At 45.0% G+C, this 19,737-nt stretch overlaps 1 protein-coding gene, 1 long non-coding RNA gene and 1 pseudogene across 2 annotated transcripts in view; all 3 read right to left on the bottom strand.

Annotated features, from left to right (window-relative positions):
- RNF169 (ring finger protein 169) overlaps positions 1–19,737 on the bottom strand; it is a 50,907-nt gene that overhangs the window by 18,058 nt on the left and 13,112 nt on the right. The window contains exon 2 of the mRNA XM_077808014.1: positions 12,591–12,667. Coding sequence (XP_077664140.1) covers positions 12,591–12,667 — 77 coding nt within the window. The remainder of the gene's footprint in view (positions 1–12,590; positions 12,668–19,737) is intronic.
- On the bottom strand, positions 51–11,983 carry LOC144275993 (uncharacterized). The gene is made up of 2 exons (XR_013348176.1): positions 11,855–11,983; positions 51–904 (listed from the first exon to the last, which is right to left on the bottom strand). It is a non-coding gene; the product is annotated as an uncharacterized LOC144275993 (long non-coding RNA).
- On the bottom strand, positions 2,252–2,367 carry LOC144259724 (5S ribosomal RNA; annotated as a pseudogene).

Raw genomic sequence — 19,737 nt, 5'->3', positions numbered from 1 at the left:
TTACAAGGCCTTCTCACCTCAGCAAAATACAAGTACCCAAAGCAAGTTGCTCAAAACAAGAAAACCATCTTTTATTTTTGCTTAGTAAGATGGAAAAACAAATATCCAACTCTACAGTGTGCTAGTTTATTCTGAAACAAAGTCATCCATACTGACAAGAAGAGTATTTTACTGGAGTATCTAAATCTAATCAACACTCTTCAGTAAAATAAATGGAAGGAAGGAAGGAAGGAGGGAGGGAACAAAGACAGGCAGACAGAAAGACTGCATTGTATTCGACTGCAAAGGGTTAAACTAGAGTCAATGTTTAGAATTTCTAAGGTGCCTTACATCTTAAAGAAAAATGTAAACACTTTAAACAATCATTACTCACACTTATAAGGAAGGTAAGCAAGTATCACCCCCATTTTACAGGTGGGGAAACTGAGACAAAGGTTAAGTGACTTGCTTTAGATCACAGAGGAAATTTAATGGTATGTCTACACTGGCAGAGTTACACCACTGGCAGTTCTATTGCCGCTCAGAGCGCTGACTGAAAACCACTGTTGTGTGTTCACACTGTGAGCTGCCTGCGCAATAGCGTGTTCACACTTGCAGCGGTATTTGGAGAGGTGCACACTGGGCCGCTATCCCACAGAGCTTCTCTTCCTCTTCTGCCGCTAAGAATTGTGGGAAGGTGGAGGAGGTGGCGGGGCATCCTGGGTCCTGTCCCAATGTCCCGTGATGCATTGCTTCATATCCCAGCAATCCCTGTGCTTCCGTCTGCATTTGGCGCCATCTTTCAACGGCCTGCGTACTGTGTGCTCTGCCTCTTCGGTCTGCAGGGATGCATCCCACGCTGTTGACCAATATGCTGCTCGCTCTCACTAACACGTCACGAGTGGCAGTGGAGTTACTCCTTAAACTACAAAGACAAGAGGAGTTCGACACTGATCTCACCACGCGAGGTAGCTACAACATGAGATTGCTTGTGGCATTCACGGAGGTGATGACCACAGTGGAATGCCGCTTTTGGGCTCGGGAAACAAGCACTGAGTGGTGGGATCACAATGTCATGCATGTTTGGGGACTGTGTGCTCTCGTCCCAGCCCTGCAGCATAAGGACACGAGAATGAGAGCTGCCCTGTCACTGGAGAAGCGCGTGGCAATTGCACTGTGGAAGCTGACTACTCCAAACTGCTACTGATCGGTTGCTAACCACTTCGGAGTGGGAAAGTAGACCGTTGGAATCATGTTGATGGAAGTGTGCAAGGGCCATTAATCGCATCTTGCTCTGAAAGACCATGACTCTGAGCAATGTGCATGATATCGTGGATGGCTTTGCACAAATGGGATTCCCTAACTGTGGAGGAGTGACAGATGGCACACATATTCCAATTCTGGCACCAGACCACCTAGTCACTGAGTACATTAACCAGAAGGGGTACTTCTCAATGGCTCTCCAGACACTTGTGGATCACCGTGGGCATTTCACGGACATTAACGCAGGCTGGTCAGGAAAGGTGCATGACGCACACATCTTTCGGAACACTGGCCTGTTGAGGAAGCTGCAAGCAGGGACTTTCTTCTTGGTCCCGAAGATCATCATGGGGAAGCCGAAATGCCTACTGTGATCCTAGGAAACCCTGCCTACCCCTTAATACTGTGGCTTACAAAGCCATGCACGGAGCACCTTAACAGCAGAAAGGAGCGGTTCAACAACAGGCTGAGCAAGTGCAGAATGACTGTTGAGTGTGCTTTTGGTCATTTAAAAACCTGCTGGTGCTGCCTATATGGGGGCTGGACCTGGCCGATGACAATATTCCGATGCTTATAGTCATGTGCTGAACACTCCATAATATATGTGAAGGGAAGGGTGAAAGCTTCACTCAGGGCTGGACCACAGAGGCTCAGCACCTGGAGGCTGAATTTGAAGAGCCGGAGACCAGGGCTATTAGAGGGGCGCAGTGCGGGGCTGTAAGGATCAGGGATGCTTTGAGGCAGCAATTTGAAGCTGAAAGCCACTAATATTTGTTGCTATGCTCAGGAGTGCAATGCTTGTAATGCTAGGAGGTGAAGATGACATAATGGCATATCATAGAATACCACGGTTGGAAGGGACCTCAAGAGGTCATCTAGTCCAACCTGCTGCTCAAAGCGGGACGAATCCCCAATTTTTGCCCCAGATCCCAAATGGCCCCCTCAAGGATTGAACTCACAACCCTGGGTTTAGCAGGCCAACGCTCAAACCACTGAGATATCCCACCCCCTTAAGCTACAGCACCCAGTATTCTCAGGAGGTCTCCCATCCAACTAACCAGGCCCAACCCTGCTTAGCTTCTGAGATCAGACGAGATCGGGCGTGTTCAGGGTGGTATGGCCACAGACAAAGCCCAGAGAGAATATCAGGGTTGGAAGGGACCTCAGGAGGTCATCTAGTCCAACCCCCTGCTCAAAGTACGACCAATCCCCAACTTTTTTTTGCCCCGATCCCTAAATGGCCCCTTCAAGAATTGAACTCATTGTCTGCACCAATCACAATGAAGGTATAAGAAATTGCCTGTTGCTTTGCAGGACTCTGTTTGATTTCAAGGAATGGAATAAAGATGGCTTTCAAACCAACACATTTTGGAGGACAGACACAAAGGAAAAAAAACAAAACAAAAAAACTCCACATCAGCACTGTGGGGGATGGGGGAAAGGGAGGGTCCCAGAAGGAGGCAGGGTCCCGGGACAGTTAAAGATTTGCGTATGTCCAGGTATCATATCCAACCTTGTCCTTTGGAGTACAGTGCAGTGGGCACTGTACTTCAGCAGGGCTAAACTGCAGAGGGATGGGTGTTGAGTGCAGTGGGTACTGGGAGACCGCAGGGCTGGACTGTGACGGGGCAGGAGTGGAATGCCGCAGGTACAGACGGGAGCCAGGAGATTGATAAGAGCGTGTTGGTGGTGTCTGGGAGGCACCTGGGAAAGAGTTTTGAGATAGCGGCTGCAGGGGAGGGCAGGCATGGAGCTGCTCGGTTTGCAGCGCTAGTAGTGCCCGGACCACGTCCGCTTGGTGCTTCATAACGTTTAAGAGCTGCTCCGTGGCATCATCCTGGTGCACCACGTTCTCCTTTCGGTTCCTCTTCTCACTGTCCTGCCACTCCTTCAATTCTTGTTTTTCGGCCGCAGAGCGCATCATGACATCACGCAGAAAGTCCTCTTTAGTTCTTCGTGGCTGCTTTCTAATTCTGCGCAGCCGTTCAGCTGGCAACAACAAAGAGGGAGGCTGGGCTCCCAAGGTCATATATGAGAAGCCAAAATGGAACATTTTACAGAAGCAGCATTGTTTGCAATACACAGACCACTGATTCAGTGATTAAAAACACAGCCACTATTCACATATCTGTCACTAACTGGCTGACCCCAGGCAAGCACACATGAGCCACAAGCCCCCCAAAATGGTGAGTAACCTCAGGGGAAGGGGAAATCAATGTTTCAGAACCGTACTGTACACGTGGTTCTTGGGGAGACCCAGTGCTGTAGAGAGGGCCTCATAATCATTCCTGTCCCCACATTTTCCACAGGCTGTGTTCATTAGGGAAGATATCTTGCTGCTGAGGGTGAGCAGGGAATCAAGGGAGGGTCTTCTCTAAGACTTCTGCTCTGGCCCTTATGCAGCTTGCCTGTGTGCAGCAATAGTCCCCCCCAGTGATGGCAGAGTGGCATGGGAAAGTTACCCTTAATGGGGCAAGAAACAAAGCAGGTCTGCCAAAGAACCTGCGGCAGCGGATTGCCCAGTATCTCCATGAGAGTTTCCGGGAGATCTCTGAGGCAGACTCCCGTGAAATGAGGGAGTCAATCAACACCCTCTTCCTCCGCTCAGACTAGGCATGTAGTGGTATGCGCATCATACAGATACAAGCCTGCTTTCTGCAACCCTCCTGCCCCCAACAACTCGCTTCAGCGATTCCCAAAATCAAAGCCACTTACCAGGGGCCTCCTCTCCTGTTTGTGCTTCGCCAAGATCCGACAGCTGTGACTGGCTAGGCTCCTCTGGGGTAGAGAAGAGCTCCTGACATCTCTGACCTCCGAGTCATCCTCTGCCTCTGGGTCTCCCTCCACATCCTTGTCCAAGTTTTCCTCCTCCTGGCTCGGTCCACTGTCGACTGGCACGCGCGCCACAGAAGAACCCACAGTGGTCTTCTCAGTGGAGGTGGGGTTGCCATCGAGTATCATGTCCAGCTCTTTGTAGAACTGGCAGCTTGTAGGCACAGCACTGGAGCAGTGGTTTCCCTCCTGCCCCTTGTGGTAGGCATTCTACAGCTCCTTCCCTTTGACCCTGCAGTGCACTGTGTCCCAGTCATGGCCCCTTTCAGTCATGCATCGTTAAATCTGTCCATAGGTATAATTCCTATGGCTGGAGCGCAGCTGGGACTGGACAGTCTCATCTCCCCAAATGCTGATAAGGTCCAGCAGCTCGGCATTGCTCCAAGCGGGGGATCGCCTGGTGCATAGAGCAGGCACGGCCACTTGGAAAGATGCGCTGAGACCACTGCACTCGTCACTGAGCAAACAGGAAGGGGACTTTCAAAATTCAAGGAATTTAAAGGGTGGGGCTCACGGTTGGTCACCTGAGGGCAGGGCAGTAGAGTTCAAACTGATGTCCAGAGAGGGCAGAACAGGCACTGTGGGACACCTCCCGGAGGCCAACTGCAGCGCTGTAATCGACCAGGGTGTTTACAGTAGAACCACGGTGCCGTAGGCCCAGCGCAGAAAGCTCTCCACCTCTCGTCGGGCTGGGTTTTTTACAATGCTGTAACTGCGCAGTTTCTGCGCACTAGGTGGCTTGGCCGTGTGTGCACCTCAGGAGTTACAGCGCAGAAAGCTGCTTTACTACGCAGAAGCTTGCCAGTGTAGACAAGGCCAATGTTAGATATGGGATCTGAACTCAAGAGTCCGGGCTCCCACTTATATTTTTAAATAATTTTGGCCATCGAAAAAGGATCTAGGGACCACGAATAAGGAGCTGTACCACAAATAAGGAACTGAAAATAAGGAACCACCCTCAGTTTCATGCTATGTTGCCCCTAGTGTTTAGGACTCTATCCAAATAATGATACAAAGCGATATTATGAAACTCTCGTTACAAGAGTTAAGTGGGACAGTATTTAGCCCTCAAAATTTTACTTAGCGTAAAAATTTTGGGTTTTTTTTAAGTTGTGTATTAGTTACATAAGGTTTGGTGATAAGTGATAGAGAATTTTCTCAACTGACAACATGTCAGAAGGATTAAGTTGTTCTTTGCTCACAGGATGAGATTTGGGGAATATCCCCAATCCCCTCCTTTTTCAGATGAGGTTCAGAAAGGGTATGTACACATTGTGAAGGGAAGGAAACAGGGTTCCAGTCTGGCAATGGGGAACAAAGATTGAAAAGAGGAAGATAGACAAAAAATTCCATCCTCAAAATACACAAGTGGAATAGTCAAAATGCCAGAAGCACATTAAAATACTTTTCCTTTTTGCTGGAATGGAAATGAGAAGGATTGCTATCAATTTTTTTCAGGTCAAGAAATAGTTACAAAAAGATCTCAGAATGATCTATAGCTGCTACAACATTACTGTGATTAAAAGTGGGCTTATTACACTGAACTTCAAATTATATATATATATATAAATCAAAACTCTGACACCCAAACAGACTCAGCAGCACTTAGATTAGGACTGCTGTACACTCAATACTTGTTGACTGACCAGAGCTATGCAAAGGACTACAAATCAACTACAAGTTCACTAACCAGAAGATGCATCCTGCACAGTGCTCATATAAAAGGTTTGTGGAACATTGGGAGGAGGATGGGTGAGTCCCCCCTGAAGTTCCAGGCATCTAGTGGTTTGGAGGAGCAAAATCAGATGTCAGAATTAACACCCCATTGAAATGCACTGAGGCACTTCAAACCCCTGTAGTTACCAGAGGCCACTGTAGCTGAGGGTGGAATAGCAGCCATCACACAAAGTTGCCAGCAGCTGATGGAAGAAAGATATTCCCTCAAGCCCAGCAGAAATCCCAGGTACACATCCTAATTGGCTGGGCTGTGTGCTGAGACCAGGACTTGAGCTATTTGCAGTTCACACAATTCAGAAAGAAAAACTGCAACTAGTCACATCTCCTTGGAGACAGACAGACACACACACAAAAATTAAATTCTGCAGAAATGATGAGTAAGCCCTGTATCTCACCAGGGAAGGTCTCCTCCTCACCATTAGGAAGTAAATTTATAAAATCCTGGCATGGCTGATACATTTGGTAGAGGTCTAAAGTTACACTCATTTTTTTAAGCCAAGAGGCTCAGTTATAAAAATATTCCTCTTTAAATTAATTTTTTTTAAAGTTGTAATTTCCTAACTATAGTGGTGTCCATTTAAGTTAACTGATAAATTAGATATTTACATGAATAAAATCTCTATGCACCTAATCTTTTACCACATTCCCGACAGTGGTAAAAAATGTCCGAAGCCATTGTGCTTGGTTTACACTAGAGGTTTGTCTAAGATAGAGAAATCAATTAATTGTAGCATCCCTCAGTTGACTGATTCACACCTTCCATCCACTTGCAAATGTGTTTTAAATCAATTGAAAAGACCACAATCAATAACTCCTAGGGACAAAGCCTCCATCAACTGAAGCTCTATTGACTGTGCGTCAGTGCTGCAACTCACTGCTAAAATCAGTGCAATCAACTCTTCCAGATGTCACTCTTAACCTTAAATCTGCCCTTTTGTTATATGCATTATGATGGTCTTCAGAGGCTGCTGAATTCTTCAAATGAAGACTGCAAAGATTATTTCATTAGAAAAAATTATTTCCTTCCCTATGCAGATATGCATATATACTATCCTTATCAAAAAGAGCTCAACCACTTTTGGTCAAGCTTCACAAAAAACAAAAACAAAAAAATACAAAACACCCCAAAATCCCACCTTCGCACAGCCCCAATCCAGCAAATGGATCTGCTGTCAGAGGCCCTTGCTCTTGTGTGGAGCCCTGTTGAAATAAACAGGGTTCTGCATGCGTCCACACAAGCAGATCTGATTACATGATCAGCGCTTATGCCTGGAAAAAATGAAACTTTCAGAAAGGTATGAATAACTCAGAACTGGGGGGCGGGGTGTTAGAATGGAAACTATTATCGTAGCTTAACTACAGCAGTCACTGCCCCATTATGACATTTCTAGAATAATGACTAGCCACACGAGATAGTTAAGGGTTAGAGTTCAATCATTTCAGTGATGTGTGTGTAAAAAATGCTTCTTTTTTAAAAAAGGGGAAAACACCCAAACAGTTTAAGTCCAAAAGGGCTGAATGGATTCTCCTCAAATATTTCCGAGTTCATCTTTTGGCTAATACCAAGCATTGAAAGCTTCAGTTTGACAGATTAAGATTCTGAAAGAGTTATAGTAAGGAAAGGGGAGATTTTACTGCAACTGGCTTTGCAAACCTACTACATTCACTATTGCTCATTCTTCTATAAACCCTGTATAACAAAGATGGTGGAACTGCACCAAGCAGGTACATTTTCACCTTTTGGAAGGCAACCGAAGGCTGATCTACACTACAAAGTTAGATTGACAAAATGTAAGTGCCTTGTTATTGTTATATAATAAAACCACCTCCCTTATGGAGCCATGATTGACCTACTGGGGCTAATCAGTGCAAGGGCAACCCTAACAGTTCTCCAGCAGCTATCCAACAATGTCGCATTCCTTGTGACAGTGACTGTTCTGGTCACAGTTGTACACTCCACTGCCCAGGGGTCACAGAGACCTGAAGCCATCCCTGCTTTACATCCCCCTGAGTATTTTTGAAATGCTTTTTCCTGATTGCCCACCTTGGCAGGCACACCTAGCAACTCTCCCTAGCAACTGTCCAACCAACCATGCCAGCTCCATGTACTAGATGTCCTCTGGCTAAGCGCAGATAGGAGGTATGGGATCTCCTGGGCCATTGGGGAGAAGAGGTTATGCAAGCAGAGCTGTGGACCAGCCACAGCAACATGGATATTTAAGAGCAGATTGCACAGGGAAGGCAGGCAAAGGGGTACGACAGGATCAGCAGAAATGCAGCGTGAAAGTGATGGAACTGCGCCAAGTAAACCAGAAGGCCAGGGAGGCCAACAACTGATCTGGTCATGAGCTGCAGACCTGCTGCTTTTACGACAAGCTGCATGCCATACATGGTAGAGACTCCACGAGTACCTTGCAGGCCACCATGGATAACTCAGGAAAGCAGAGACCTCTGCTGTGAACAGCCAAGAGGAGAGGAGATGCGATGGGGTGGTCCGGCTATGCTGCAAGCCAGGACCTGTTTGAGTATAGCCAGTTCCACCAGCTGAGCGCAAGGAAGGGGAAGGAACCTCGGGTAAGTGTGTGCATCCACTTTCCCTTACAATGTTTAAATTTAAAAATGGCACCCAGCCCCAAATTAACAAGACACAGGTATCAACTTTTCACGGTTTTACTCGTATGAGAAGAGGTAGAGGTACAACAAACAGATGTAGAATTGGCATCTGCTATTCATTCCCCTGTTGGTTTAGGCAAGTGAGAAGGGGGGGGGGGGCAGGGCAGAGCAGTTTACGTACACAGGAGTGTCTCTTGTATCTCCTGAGACATATCCCTGAGAAACTTTCATGGAGATATTGTGCAATCCTCTCCCAAAGGTTTCTAGAGATGGCTGCCTTATTTCTTCCTCTGAGGTAGGGCACTTTCCCACCCCACCCCACCCCACGATGCGTTCAGCTAGCATCATTGCAGTAAACAAGCTAGCAGCATACAGGCCTCAAGTCTTCAGGGTGCCAGCTGTGCTCTCCGTGCCTTTGTCACCCTCAGAAGTGAGGTATCAGCTAACCCCACCACTACCTGTGGAAAATAGTGCCAATGTTGACTGCCATCACCCTATTCTTCTCTTCCGCACCCTCGTCCCCGGTGGGCCATATTCACTATGGCTGGGGCTGGCGACCAGTGCTGTCTTAAGGCATTCCAAAGATGAAGGATCAATAAGCAGTCTTCTTAAATGTGTTTATGGGAATAAGAAAAGTGAGTTCTGACACTTATCTTTCCCTTTCCACGATGATTGTAAATCCAATGGTACATGTGTCTGTTTTGGCTGTAGCTGCTGCTCTGGCAGCCTTGAGATGCCCCCTTCACACTTGCAGAATGCCTGACTCTGATGAGGAGGAAAAGAAGAGGATTAGAGCAGCCATGTTCAGTGAGATCCTGCAAGCCAGTAGTGCACTGGCCTGCAAAAAAAGGGCCTGGAGGGATACCATAGCAGACAGCATGGAGAAGGAAAGGGCAGACAGGAGAAAGGTCCAGGAATCTCAGCAGGAAAAGAATAGGGAGATGCACCCGCACATAATGGGTCTTCCTAGGCAGCAAACACAAATGATGCACACCTTGGTGAACCTACAGGTCAAACAAACAAAAAAAAATCCCAGAACTCCCCACCCTTTGCTGTCCTTGGAGAACTCCATATTAGCAGATCCCTATACCCCCCAACATTCCACCTGGCATCATGGGCCAGGATCCTTATCCCTCTCACGCCACACCGGGGAACAAGAAGGAAAACCACAGCTTCACATACACACCAGCACACAGGTTCTCACAGGTCAGTGTATGTAGCCATGATGGACTACATTTGTGCACTGAAATGGACTGAAATGTTTGTTCGCTGCCTTTCCAATTTCAAATTTCTATTCTCTGAATTTATGTTAAAAGTTTACCCGTTTCTTGCATTTTTGCACTGTTTTTGCCACTCAATGACGTTCTATTTGAGGAGAATACAGTTATCTTTATTAGTTCACAACGCATGCTGCAGAATGCAAAGCAGTACTCAAAACATGCAGTACTTGTAAACAAACAGGAAGGACCACATAAATCAGAGATTCAGGAAAACAAACAGTCATTTATAAAATGTACAGCAAGCACTACACAGTTCTTAGCAGCACCCAGAGCACCAGGCCAGAGAAGACTGCAGCACAGAACGTTACTGTTGCTGACTGTTCATGTGCTCTTTCAAAGCCCCCCCTCTACGGCATAGCTTCACACTGAATCCTTTTAATGGCCCTTGTGTCTGGCTGCTCAAGTCAGCAGGCAGCCGCTCCACCTCCATGGCAGCCTTTTCCCACTTTGCCTCACAGATATTATGCAGGACACAACAGGCAGCTATAACCATTTGGATCTCAGTGAGAAAAATATCCCATCTAGTGAGTAAACACTGCCAATGTCCCTTCAATCTACCAAAAGCACATTCAACTGTCATTCCGCACCTATTGAGCGGGCAGCTGAACAGTTCCTCGATACGGTCGAGATGGACAGCATACAGCTTCCTGAGCCAGGAGAGCAAGGGCTACTCTGGGTACCCCAGAATCACTCCTGGATTTCAATATCACAAATGGTAATCTGATGGCTGGGAATTTATGTCCCTACTTGCAGCTTTCTGAACAGTCCTGTGTCCTTAAAGATGCAAGAGTCTTGCACCTTCCTGGAGCAGCCTACATGGATATTGGTGAAGCATCACTGGTAATCCACCAATGCTGGCATAACCACAGAAGAGTAGCCTTTTCGAATGACATACTCTGTCCAAGGTGCTACAAAAGGGATGTGCGTACATCTATCACCCCACTGCTGTAAATCCATCCACTATGGCCTACACATTGCTGAGAGTTAGAGCCTTACATAGCAGGAGACAATTAATGGCCCTACACATTTTTATGACAATGGCCCCAACTGTGGATTTTCCTACTCCAAAATTATTTCCCACTGATTAGTAGAAAACAAGTATTTCAAGCTTCCACAGTGCAACTACCATTAGCTTCTCATTTATCAATCCAGCTCTCATTCGGGTATCCATGTGCTGGAGTGAGCTCAGTACATAGATCAAGAATGGGGCTTTTCGCATCCGAACGGTCTGTAGCCACTGTTCATTGTTCAAACTTGCATTACGATGTGATCTCACAGTGCTTGTTTCTCTGGCCCAGAAGCAGCACTCCACCATCTGAAGCTGCTCCGTGAATGTCACCAACAACCTTGAACTGTTTTTCACTATGTCCTCCAGCAAACTGTCCTCCAAGAAATCATCACGTCCACCATTGTTGCAGTACACCTCTACCCCAACATAACGTGACCCGATAGAACGCGGGTTTGCATACAACACAATAAAGCTCCAACACGCTGCTCTGTGCAGCGTGTTAAGGGTGCAGGACCGGGCCAGGGCCAAGGGGTTGGATAAGGGGCAGAGGGTCATGGAGGCAGTCAGGGGCTTCTCCCCGCCCAGGTCTGGGAGGCAGGAGCTGGGGGGGGGGCACTTTTGGGGGCCCTGCAGTCCCAGACTGGCCCGGGGGATTAGCGGGGGGGCCGGGAGCAGCCTGCTCTGCTTCCCTTGCCCCGGCCCCAGCTGTGTTGCTCGCGGTAAGGCCTTGGGGGAAGGGATCCCCCTGCACTCACCAGCAGCGGCGGAAGGGGAGCAGCCCAGCCCTAGTCCGCTCCACTCCGCCAGGTCCCAGCCGCTGCGCTCTGCTTCCCGCCGCAGGGGAGTACGGGCAGCGTCCTTTCTCCAACCTCCCCGCAGTCACTGGTGGCAAGAAGCGGAGCGCCGCCGCTGGGAGCTGGCAGAGTGGAGCGAGCTGGGGCCACATTGCTCAACTTCCCACTGCTGCTGATGAGTGCCTGTCAGGGGGCGAGGGGTGCGGACAGGGGTTGGAGCAGTCAGGGGACAGGGGGGTTGAGTGGGGAGTGAGGTCCTGGGGGTGATTAGGGACGGGAGGGACTTTGGGGGGGGTGTCAGGGAACAAGGAAAAGGTTCGAAAAGCAAGTTCGATATCACGTGGTCTCACCTATAACGCAGTGAGATTTTTTGTCTCCCGAGGACCGCGTTATATCAGGGTAGAGGTGTATTTCCAGCAGGTCTGTAAACACAAGAGGATCGTGTGTCCTGTATTTGCTGCATTCGTGAGAATAGCAGAGTGGTCTGCGGGCTCCATGCTTCTGTCAAAGATGGTGAACACTGAAAAGTGCTGCCCAGGTTTGTGAGATTTAAAAATAATTTAAAAAAAAGGGTGAGAAAGTTATGGGACATGATGGCATCATGGGACAGAGAAAGCTGCATTCTGGGAATTTGACCCCTAGCTCCTAGAGATCCCAGGATACTCATTTCTACTCCACAATCCACTGCAAAGAGTTCCCAAAAGGCATCACACCAGATGGTAGTGCATGGCACACAGCCTTATTCATCAACACAAGCACTCCTAGTGAACACGCGCAGCGCTGATGCAAACAGCCAAGTATGCATGCGCATGAGTGGTATACAAACTTTGGAGGTTGTACCCTAACGTAACTTGTGTCAACCAAAGTCTGTAGTGTAGACATGGCCTAAGATAGCAGTTTGCTGGTTCCAGAACTACTGACAACTGCCAACATTTTCCTGAATTGACTGAATGGTATGAAGGGATAAATGACCTTTGTTTTAGAAAAGAAAAGAACGCTTTGAATTCTCCATATAGGTAAGCAGGCATATCTGTAAGGATTCCAAGTTACTCTGGAAGAAAGTCACAATTAAACAAAATACTATACCTTCTTCAGCTGGCTTTCATATTCCTCACGTAGTTCCCCAGGTTTGCTTAACTTGATGGGTGCTCTGAATATAAAGTCTAGAAAGAAAAGAAAAAAGGGAACATACTTTAATGTATGATAATTAGGAATATCGTTAAGCTGCCCTTGTTACACTGTCTTGCTCTCCCAACTCAATACACAAAAGTGTTCTGAGAGCTAAGTGCCAAGCAATAACACTTCCCTGTTCTATAGTACTTCTAATGTTCTCCAAACGTTTTACAAGCAATTAAGCGTCATAACCCCCAACGGAGGTGTTATCTCCATTTTACATGCATGTAAACAAACAGTACTTAAGCAACTTGCTTGAAGTGTCACAGTGTGTCAGTGGCACAGGCAGAAATAGAAACCAGCGCTATGCTATACTAAACTAAACTAGCAAGACCATCTACAAGTCTTTACTTACAAAGGCAGTACAATATCCTTATTCCTATACGTCTCTTGCTTCCATTTAAACAAAGCTATTAATCGAAACATATTTTCTAAATTTTGTTTAAATGATCTGTTACATTTATCAATATACCTATGAGATCTACATTCCATTCACCTACACAAACATTTTGCAGTGTGAACTTCTCAATTAGCTGTCTCATTAACTATAATTAGAAAACAGAGCTTGTATTTTGTTTGCAATGCACTGAGTAACTTCAGCATTCTTAAGTCTCACACAATTTATTCAACTCTTTCCTGAGTACACTAAAACAAAACTAAAGAAGTAGAAACAAAACCAAGTTTATCATCTTGGTGAACAGTCACTTTTAAGGTTCCACAGCAGTAGGTTTTGTTACTCTATTAAGCTCCTAATGTCAGCTTAAAAGTCCCCACCCACTTTTATACAGCACAAGTCTGGACCAGTTACACTCTAGAGTCAGAGAAACTTTTAAGAGGAATTCAAAAGAGCGAAAAACCTAAAAAAACCACGTTTCATACCCATGATGCAGCATTAATACAGGCAAGCTAGGCCTATTTTATATAAAATTTATGGGGTTAGTTTTTTTTGTTCTATAATTTTGTTCAACCATCCCCAACCTCCACCAAAAAAAAAGGGGGGGGGAGGGGAGAGAGAGTAAAAGGTTTTATGAAATGAAACAAAACCACAAACCATGTAAGTCAGTTTTTAAGCAGATTTATTCCTCAAACGTAAGAGGGCATACTTATAGTCCAAAATGAAAAGTTCACAATTGTGTAACTAACTTAAAAGAACACAACAACAGAGTCTCCAGCCTACTAACTAGCGAGGTCCTACCACTCTTTTGTGCCTGCTTTTCGGTATCAATATCCACATCAACTTACTTGCTTTTAGAGTCACTTGCCTATCACAGAATTTCAGCCATGCTAAAAACACACACTCAACTGATAGAGAGCTGGCTGGACAGTACAGGCATTGTAAAAGTTGAAAAATTTTGAATTCAACTCGTCGTCTTCCATGACTTAGCTTTCATGATTTTCCAACACTCTGATACAACAAAAACACAAGACAACCTCCTTCAGAAGGGTGAATTTGGGGTATACATTTGGAGCTTCAATTTTAAATACTAGAAAGAAGGAACCAGTATTGCCAGCACCAAAAGGTTCAGAAAGCATGAGATGAGAATTTCAGAAATAAATGTTGGGTTCATTTTTATTTGTCCTTCTGGTCTTTCTGCCTTTAGGGAGCAAACTGTCAAGCTTTTCTGGTCAACCATTAATTGTATAAATTTACTTTGCTTTTTTAAATTAAATCTGAAATTTCTTCTTAGTCCCATGACTTCAAGAGTTACGACGCTAGAAAAATATGAGACTTATGATAGCTTCACTAGCATTGACAATTCCATCCCCTAAGTTTCATCCTCTTCTCAACCTAACAGCTTTGTATTTGGGACCAGTCACATGGGCTAAAGTAACGGAAAAGTTCCAGAGCTGCTCCAAACCGTTTTTCAATTGTGTCCTTGAGCAGCTCCAGTTCTTTGTTGTTAATTTTAATAAAGCCAGATTTCTGCTGAGATGGTGTTGCAACAGTGGAACCTGTAATATGCCTAAAACAACCTTCAGTTGCATTTCAACATTTAGGACTTGTCTTTAAAAAAAAAAAAAAAGAAATTAAAAAACCATGAGTTGCACCAGTATAACTAAAACCGTGATGCTAAACCATTTCAACTAAACTGGTACAACTCTGGGTATAGACATTCTTACATCATCTTATAATCTTCTTACACTGGTTTAGCAACCCAATATAAGTGAGGTTTAAACTGACATAAGAATATCCACACAAAGTTACACTGGTTTAGTAAGTTGGTTTAACATCAAACGGCTGAAACTTTGTGTGCATATGGGCTCTGTAGATCCCTTACTACGTAAAACACATTATGTGTTATGAACGAAGTCCTTATACCTAATGTATTCACCACACTTACAATATCTGGAGTCAAATACAGACAGACATGGGGCCAGACTCTTAGCCACAAGTAGCTGTAAAGCCAGTTTAACTAGCCAGCTAAGAATTCCCCGGCACTATGGTGCAGAGCCAGTATAATCAGGTTTTCACCCTCTGTCATTGGTTCCTGTGTAGTGGCCCAGCTATACCTGGCGGCTCTTTGGGTCTCCTAACAGATGTGCAGAGCAGCTGTAAGTTGTGAAAGAGGCAGAAGCTGCCCCCCCAAACAGCCCCAGGACAAGGTGTGGATGGACATAATACTGGCATAGTCACTTTTGCCATCCCTACATACACACCCCACTTGGTTCCAAGCACAGCTCAGACAAAGCCACTAATTTAGTTCTCAGTCTCACAAAGTATCTACAGCTGAGTTGCATCATACGCGCATTTAACTTACGCAAATTCAACTGTGTGTGCTTGGCCGAAAAAAAAAAAAAGATACTTGTAAATAGTGCGGGCGATTCCGCCCACCATTACACTCAATGAGCGTGAGATGGGAGACGTGAATCTGCTGTTCCCTCAGTCGGTCTCAGTTCCCACGTGCCTCTCACAGTGTGAGCATCTTGCCCTGCTGAGTGTGATTCTAGTGTTTAAAGATACTTATTTTTTGTACATGGCCCCTAAACGCAAGCCAACTACTTCATCTGGTGCTCAACTGAAGAAACAGCGATCTGTTCCAACGCTGGAGGAAAAACTGGCTGTGTTGGATTTATTGAGAGACGGTATGTCGGTCTCCAACGTGGTGCGTAAAAATGGCCACAACGAATCTAGCATCCATGCCATCAAGATTTGAGAGAGAGAAATTCGTCAAGCTGTGGCATCAAGTGCTCCAATATCTGTTAAGGCGACAAGCCAGATGCATGATAAGACTTTAGTGAAGAGTGAAAAGGCATTAAACTTATGGCTGGAAGACAAACTGTAAACGTGTGCTTATTGATGGCAACACATTGCGAGAAAAGGCTCTTAGCCTCTACGCACTGTTCAAACTTCCCAAAGAGGGACAGCCTTCTGATAAGAAGGAATTCAAAGCCAGCCACATGGAGCTTAACAGTTTTAGGAACCGCTTCAACCTCAAAAACGTGCAGACTACTGGTGAAGCTCCATTTGCCAATGAAGAGGCAGCAAAAGCCTACCCCGAACAATTGAAGAAAATCATAGAAGAAAAGAGCTATCTTCTGGAACAAGTTTTTAATGCTGACGAGATTGGGCTCATCTAGAAAAAAAATGCCCAACCGCACTTATATTTCAAAATCAGAAAGACAAGCCCCTGGCTTTAAAGCAGCTAAAGACCATGTGATTGTGTTGTTTTGTGGCAATGTGGCTGGGCATTTAATAAAGCTGGGCTTGCTCTACAGGGCTGCAAATCCCCGTGCCCTAAAAGGCAAGAACAAAAATCTGTCTGTGTTCTGGCAAATAAATAAAAAGGCTTGGGTGACGGGAGCATTTCTGGATTTTCTGGATTATTTCTGGGTTGGTTCCACAAGTGTTTCATTCCAGAGGTCAAGCGGTACCTCGGAGAGAAAGGACTTGACTTTAAAGTGTTGCTGATCATAGACAATGCTCCTGGCCACCCTGAGGCACTCCGGTTTGCGCATAATGATGTTGAAGTCGTCTTTCTCCCCCCCAATACCACGTCCATCCTCCAACCTCTCAACCAAGGCGTGATTCGCTGTTTTAAGGCCACGTACACGAGGCTTACATTCTCACATATACATAGCGCTATGGATGCTGATCCCAGTCTTAATGTGATGGAGTGCCGGAAGTCCTTCACCATTGCTGATTGCATCACTTATATTAAACAGGCAATGGATGCAATCAAGCCTGAAACAGTCAATGCATGTTGGCGAAACCTATGGAAAGAATGTGTGAATGATTTTAAGGGTTTCCCGACCATTGACAAAGTGAAACGCATTGTTCAGGTGGCCAGGCAGGTGGACGGTGATGGCTTCGTCGACATCCTTGAGGAAGAAATTGAAGAATTAATTGAGAGCCATAGAGACGCATTGACTAATGAAGAGTTAGAGGAACTGATAAAATAGTCTATAGAAGATGATGACGACAAAAAGGAAGAGCCAGCAAGTTGGAATCTTCATAAATTTGCTGAAGTGTTACAAGCAGCGAAACACTTGAATGATTTCTGAATACGATCCCGCTGTGGAACGAAGCCTCAAAATCACACGTAGTATTATGGACTATTTGAGACCATATCAAGAAATGTTTGAGCAGCTCAAGAGACAACCAGCGACAGTTGCCGATCACTTCAAGGAAAAACAACCAGCAGCAGATTAGCCTACGCAATCAACTTCTTGAGCTGAACCAGAGCCGCCCACTTCATCTACGACTCGCTCTCTGTTACCTCCATCTCCTGGATCGACATCAAGCCCTGACGATCCCCTGTAATTACCCCCCGTAATTAAAAATACAGTATTGTAAAATTATATTTAGCATATGTACTCTATTATATACTGTACATTACTCTATACATTATACATATTACTGTACAGGGTTGTACAGTATACACAAAACCATGTGCAGTAGACTGTACTTTATGGGTGATTTAAGGGATTTTCAAGGGTAATTTTGACTATACGTGATTTTCGCTTTACGCCCTGACTTTAGAACCTAACCCCCATGTAAGATGAGACTCCACTGTGTTGGGAAGTTGGGCAATAATCTTCTCCCCCCCTTAAATGAGACTGATCAGGGAAGAATTCATTTTTAAACTTTCAGAATGTGCTTTAGAACTCTATTAGATTACTACTTACATAATAAGGCTTAGTGTGCCGAACCACCATACGTTATTTAGGAAGACTGGTCTCCCCTCCCATTTTACTTTTGTTGTATGAAAAATGGTAAAGACCTCCATGTCGCACTCTTCTCTACATTCTTGGATGACAGCTTCAACCATTTGGACCCTGTATTCTGTGGCTATTTTTTCAGACACAGAATCAATATTAAGAAGGAAAACATTCTTTCCTGTACAGATGTTTGTAGACATTATCAGATAATTTCTTATCTTTAGCCAATCATCTTGCATTACTGTCAATATTGATTCTTTAACTTCTTTAATTTTTCCTTTATTCCCTCACTTTCAGAATGGGGCAGTGGAAGTTTAAATCTGTCTGGATGTGCATCCAGGATGATGTCCTTCAAATGTTTCTTTAAATTCTCACTTAGTACATTCAAAAATATGAAGACTGAAAAATAAGATGAATTAGCTAGCTTTATATGGAAACATCATCAGATGCCCTGTTCATCTTCCAGAAGCTCCTACATTCTGCTAAACCAATTCCATCCTACAAGTTCATAACTCCATCCACTCTCAACAGTTAATCCCGCCCCCTGGGCACGCTCCTCTCTCTTTGAGCATTTAGAGCATGTCTTCACTAGCAACAATAGAGCTCTCCCAGCACTATAAAAAAACCTACCTCCAGTAGGGGAATAGCTCCCAGCGCTGATGCACTGTCTACATTGGCACTTTACAGTGCTGAAACTTGCAGTGCTCGTGTGTGTGTGTGTGTTTTCACACCCCTGAGCACGAAAGTTGCAGTGCTGTAAAGTGCCAGTGTAGACAAGCCCTTAGACCACTGTCACTCTTGGTTTCCTGGTAGACATCATAAAAACTTTGAGGGTCTCCCTGCTTCCCTTTTTACATTTTAAAGTAGAAAATGTTTTCATTCACAGACAGAGGCTAGTGCTTTTAAATATAAATTATGTTTATGTAAATATTTCAGTGATACAGAGGTGCAGAAATGGGGGCAGGAAGGAAGGAAGCCCTGATAAAACCTATTTATTCTTTTATCTTCAGAAAAAGAACAAGTTTTTCACAACCTTCAAAAGATTTAAGGATGTGAACACTGAGTAGGGAAAGGAATTCCTTAGAACAATCCAAGGACTATAACTAGAAGCTAAGGACAGAAATTAAGAAAATTTAGGCTGGAAAAAAAGAGCAGTAATTTCTTCCTGAAAGTGAGATCTAGTAAGTAGCCTGCTCTCTCAAAGAAAGTGGTGGAAATTCCATTATTTAACTGGACTGGGCAAAGCACTAGAGAATGCACTGCAGGGAAGAATCCTGCAATGCCAGAAAGAGAGAGACTAGATGACCTACTAAGTCTTTTCCTTCCCTATGATAGTAAAGATGGTCTTCGAGAGTGGAATTCATTTCTCAAACCTTAGCAAACACTTACACTATCTTAAGGTTTGGACAATTTATGTCATAAATTTTGTAATATCCCCACAGCCATCCCAAAACATGCAGGCAGTAGAATATACTAATTCCCAGGAGTCAGACCAGAGCAGCACTGGGACAGAGGAAGCAGGCCATCAGAGACGTAGGATGCTTTCAGAACTCCTGGCAGCAAAACTGTGAAGTATACTGAAAATTCACAGAAGAGGAATAAGGGAAGGTGTAGATGCGGATTAGAGCTGAAACAGATTTGGGAAGGAGACATACAGAAAGGTGAGGCAACAGGCAAGCATTAAAATACAATATAATATAAAGCGGAAGCACTTTGAGTCAGCAGTGGAGGAGCATATTAGCCAAGGCATCCAAACAGAAGGATTCATATATTTCAAGGCCAAATGGGACTTTGTAATAATCTCCAAAATCATCGGCCTGCTAAAACTTAACAATAGCTAGGCAGCAAGTATGGTGAGACTGCTGCCTATCATGCTGACCAATACTGTCTCATTGTTTCC

The sequence above is a fragment of the Eretmochelys imbricata genome, chromosome 1 (assembly GCF_965152235.1).
Source record: "Eretmochelys imbricata isolate rEreImb1 chromosome 1, rEreImb1.hap1, whole genome shotgun sequence".
Classification (NCBI taxonomy): domain Eukaryota; kingdom Metazoa; phylum Chordata; order Testudines; family Cheloniidae; genus Eretmochelys; species Eretmochelys imbricata.
Note: the sequence above shows the minus strand (reverse complement) of the source record. Positions and strands in the feature narration are given on the sequence as shown.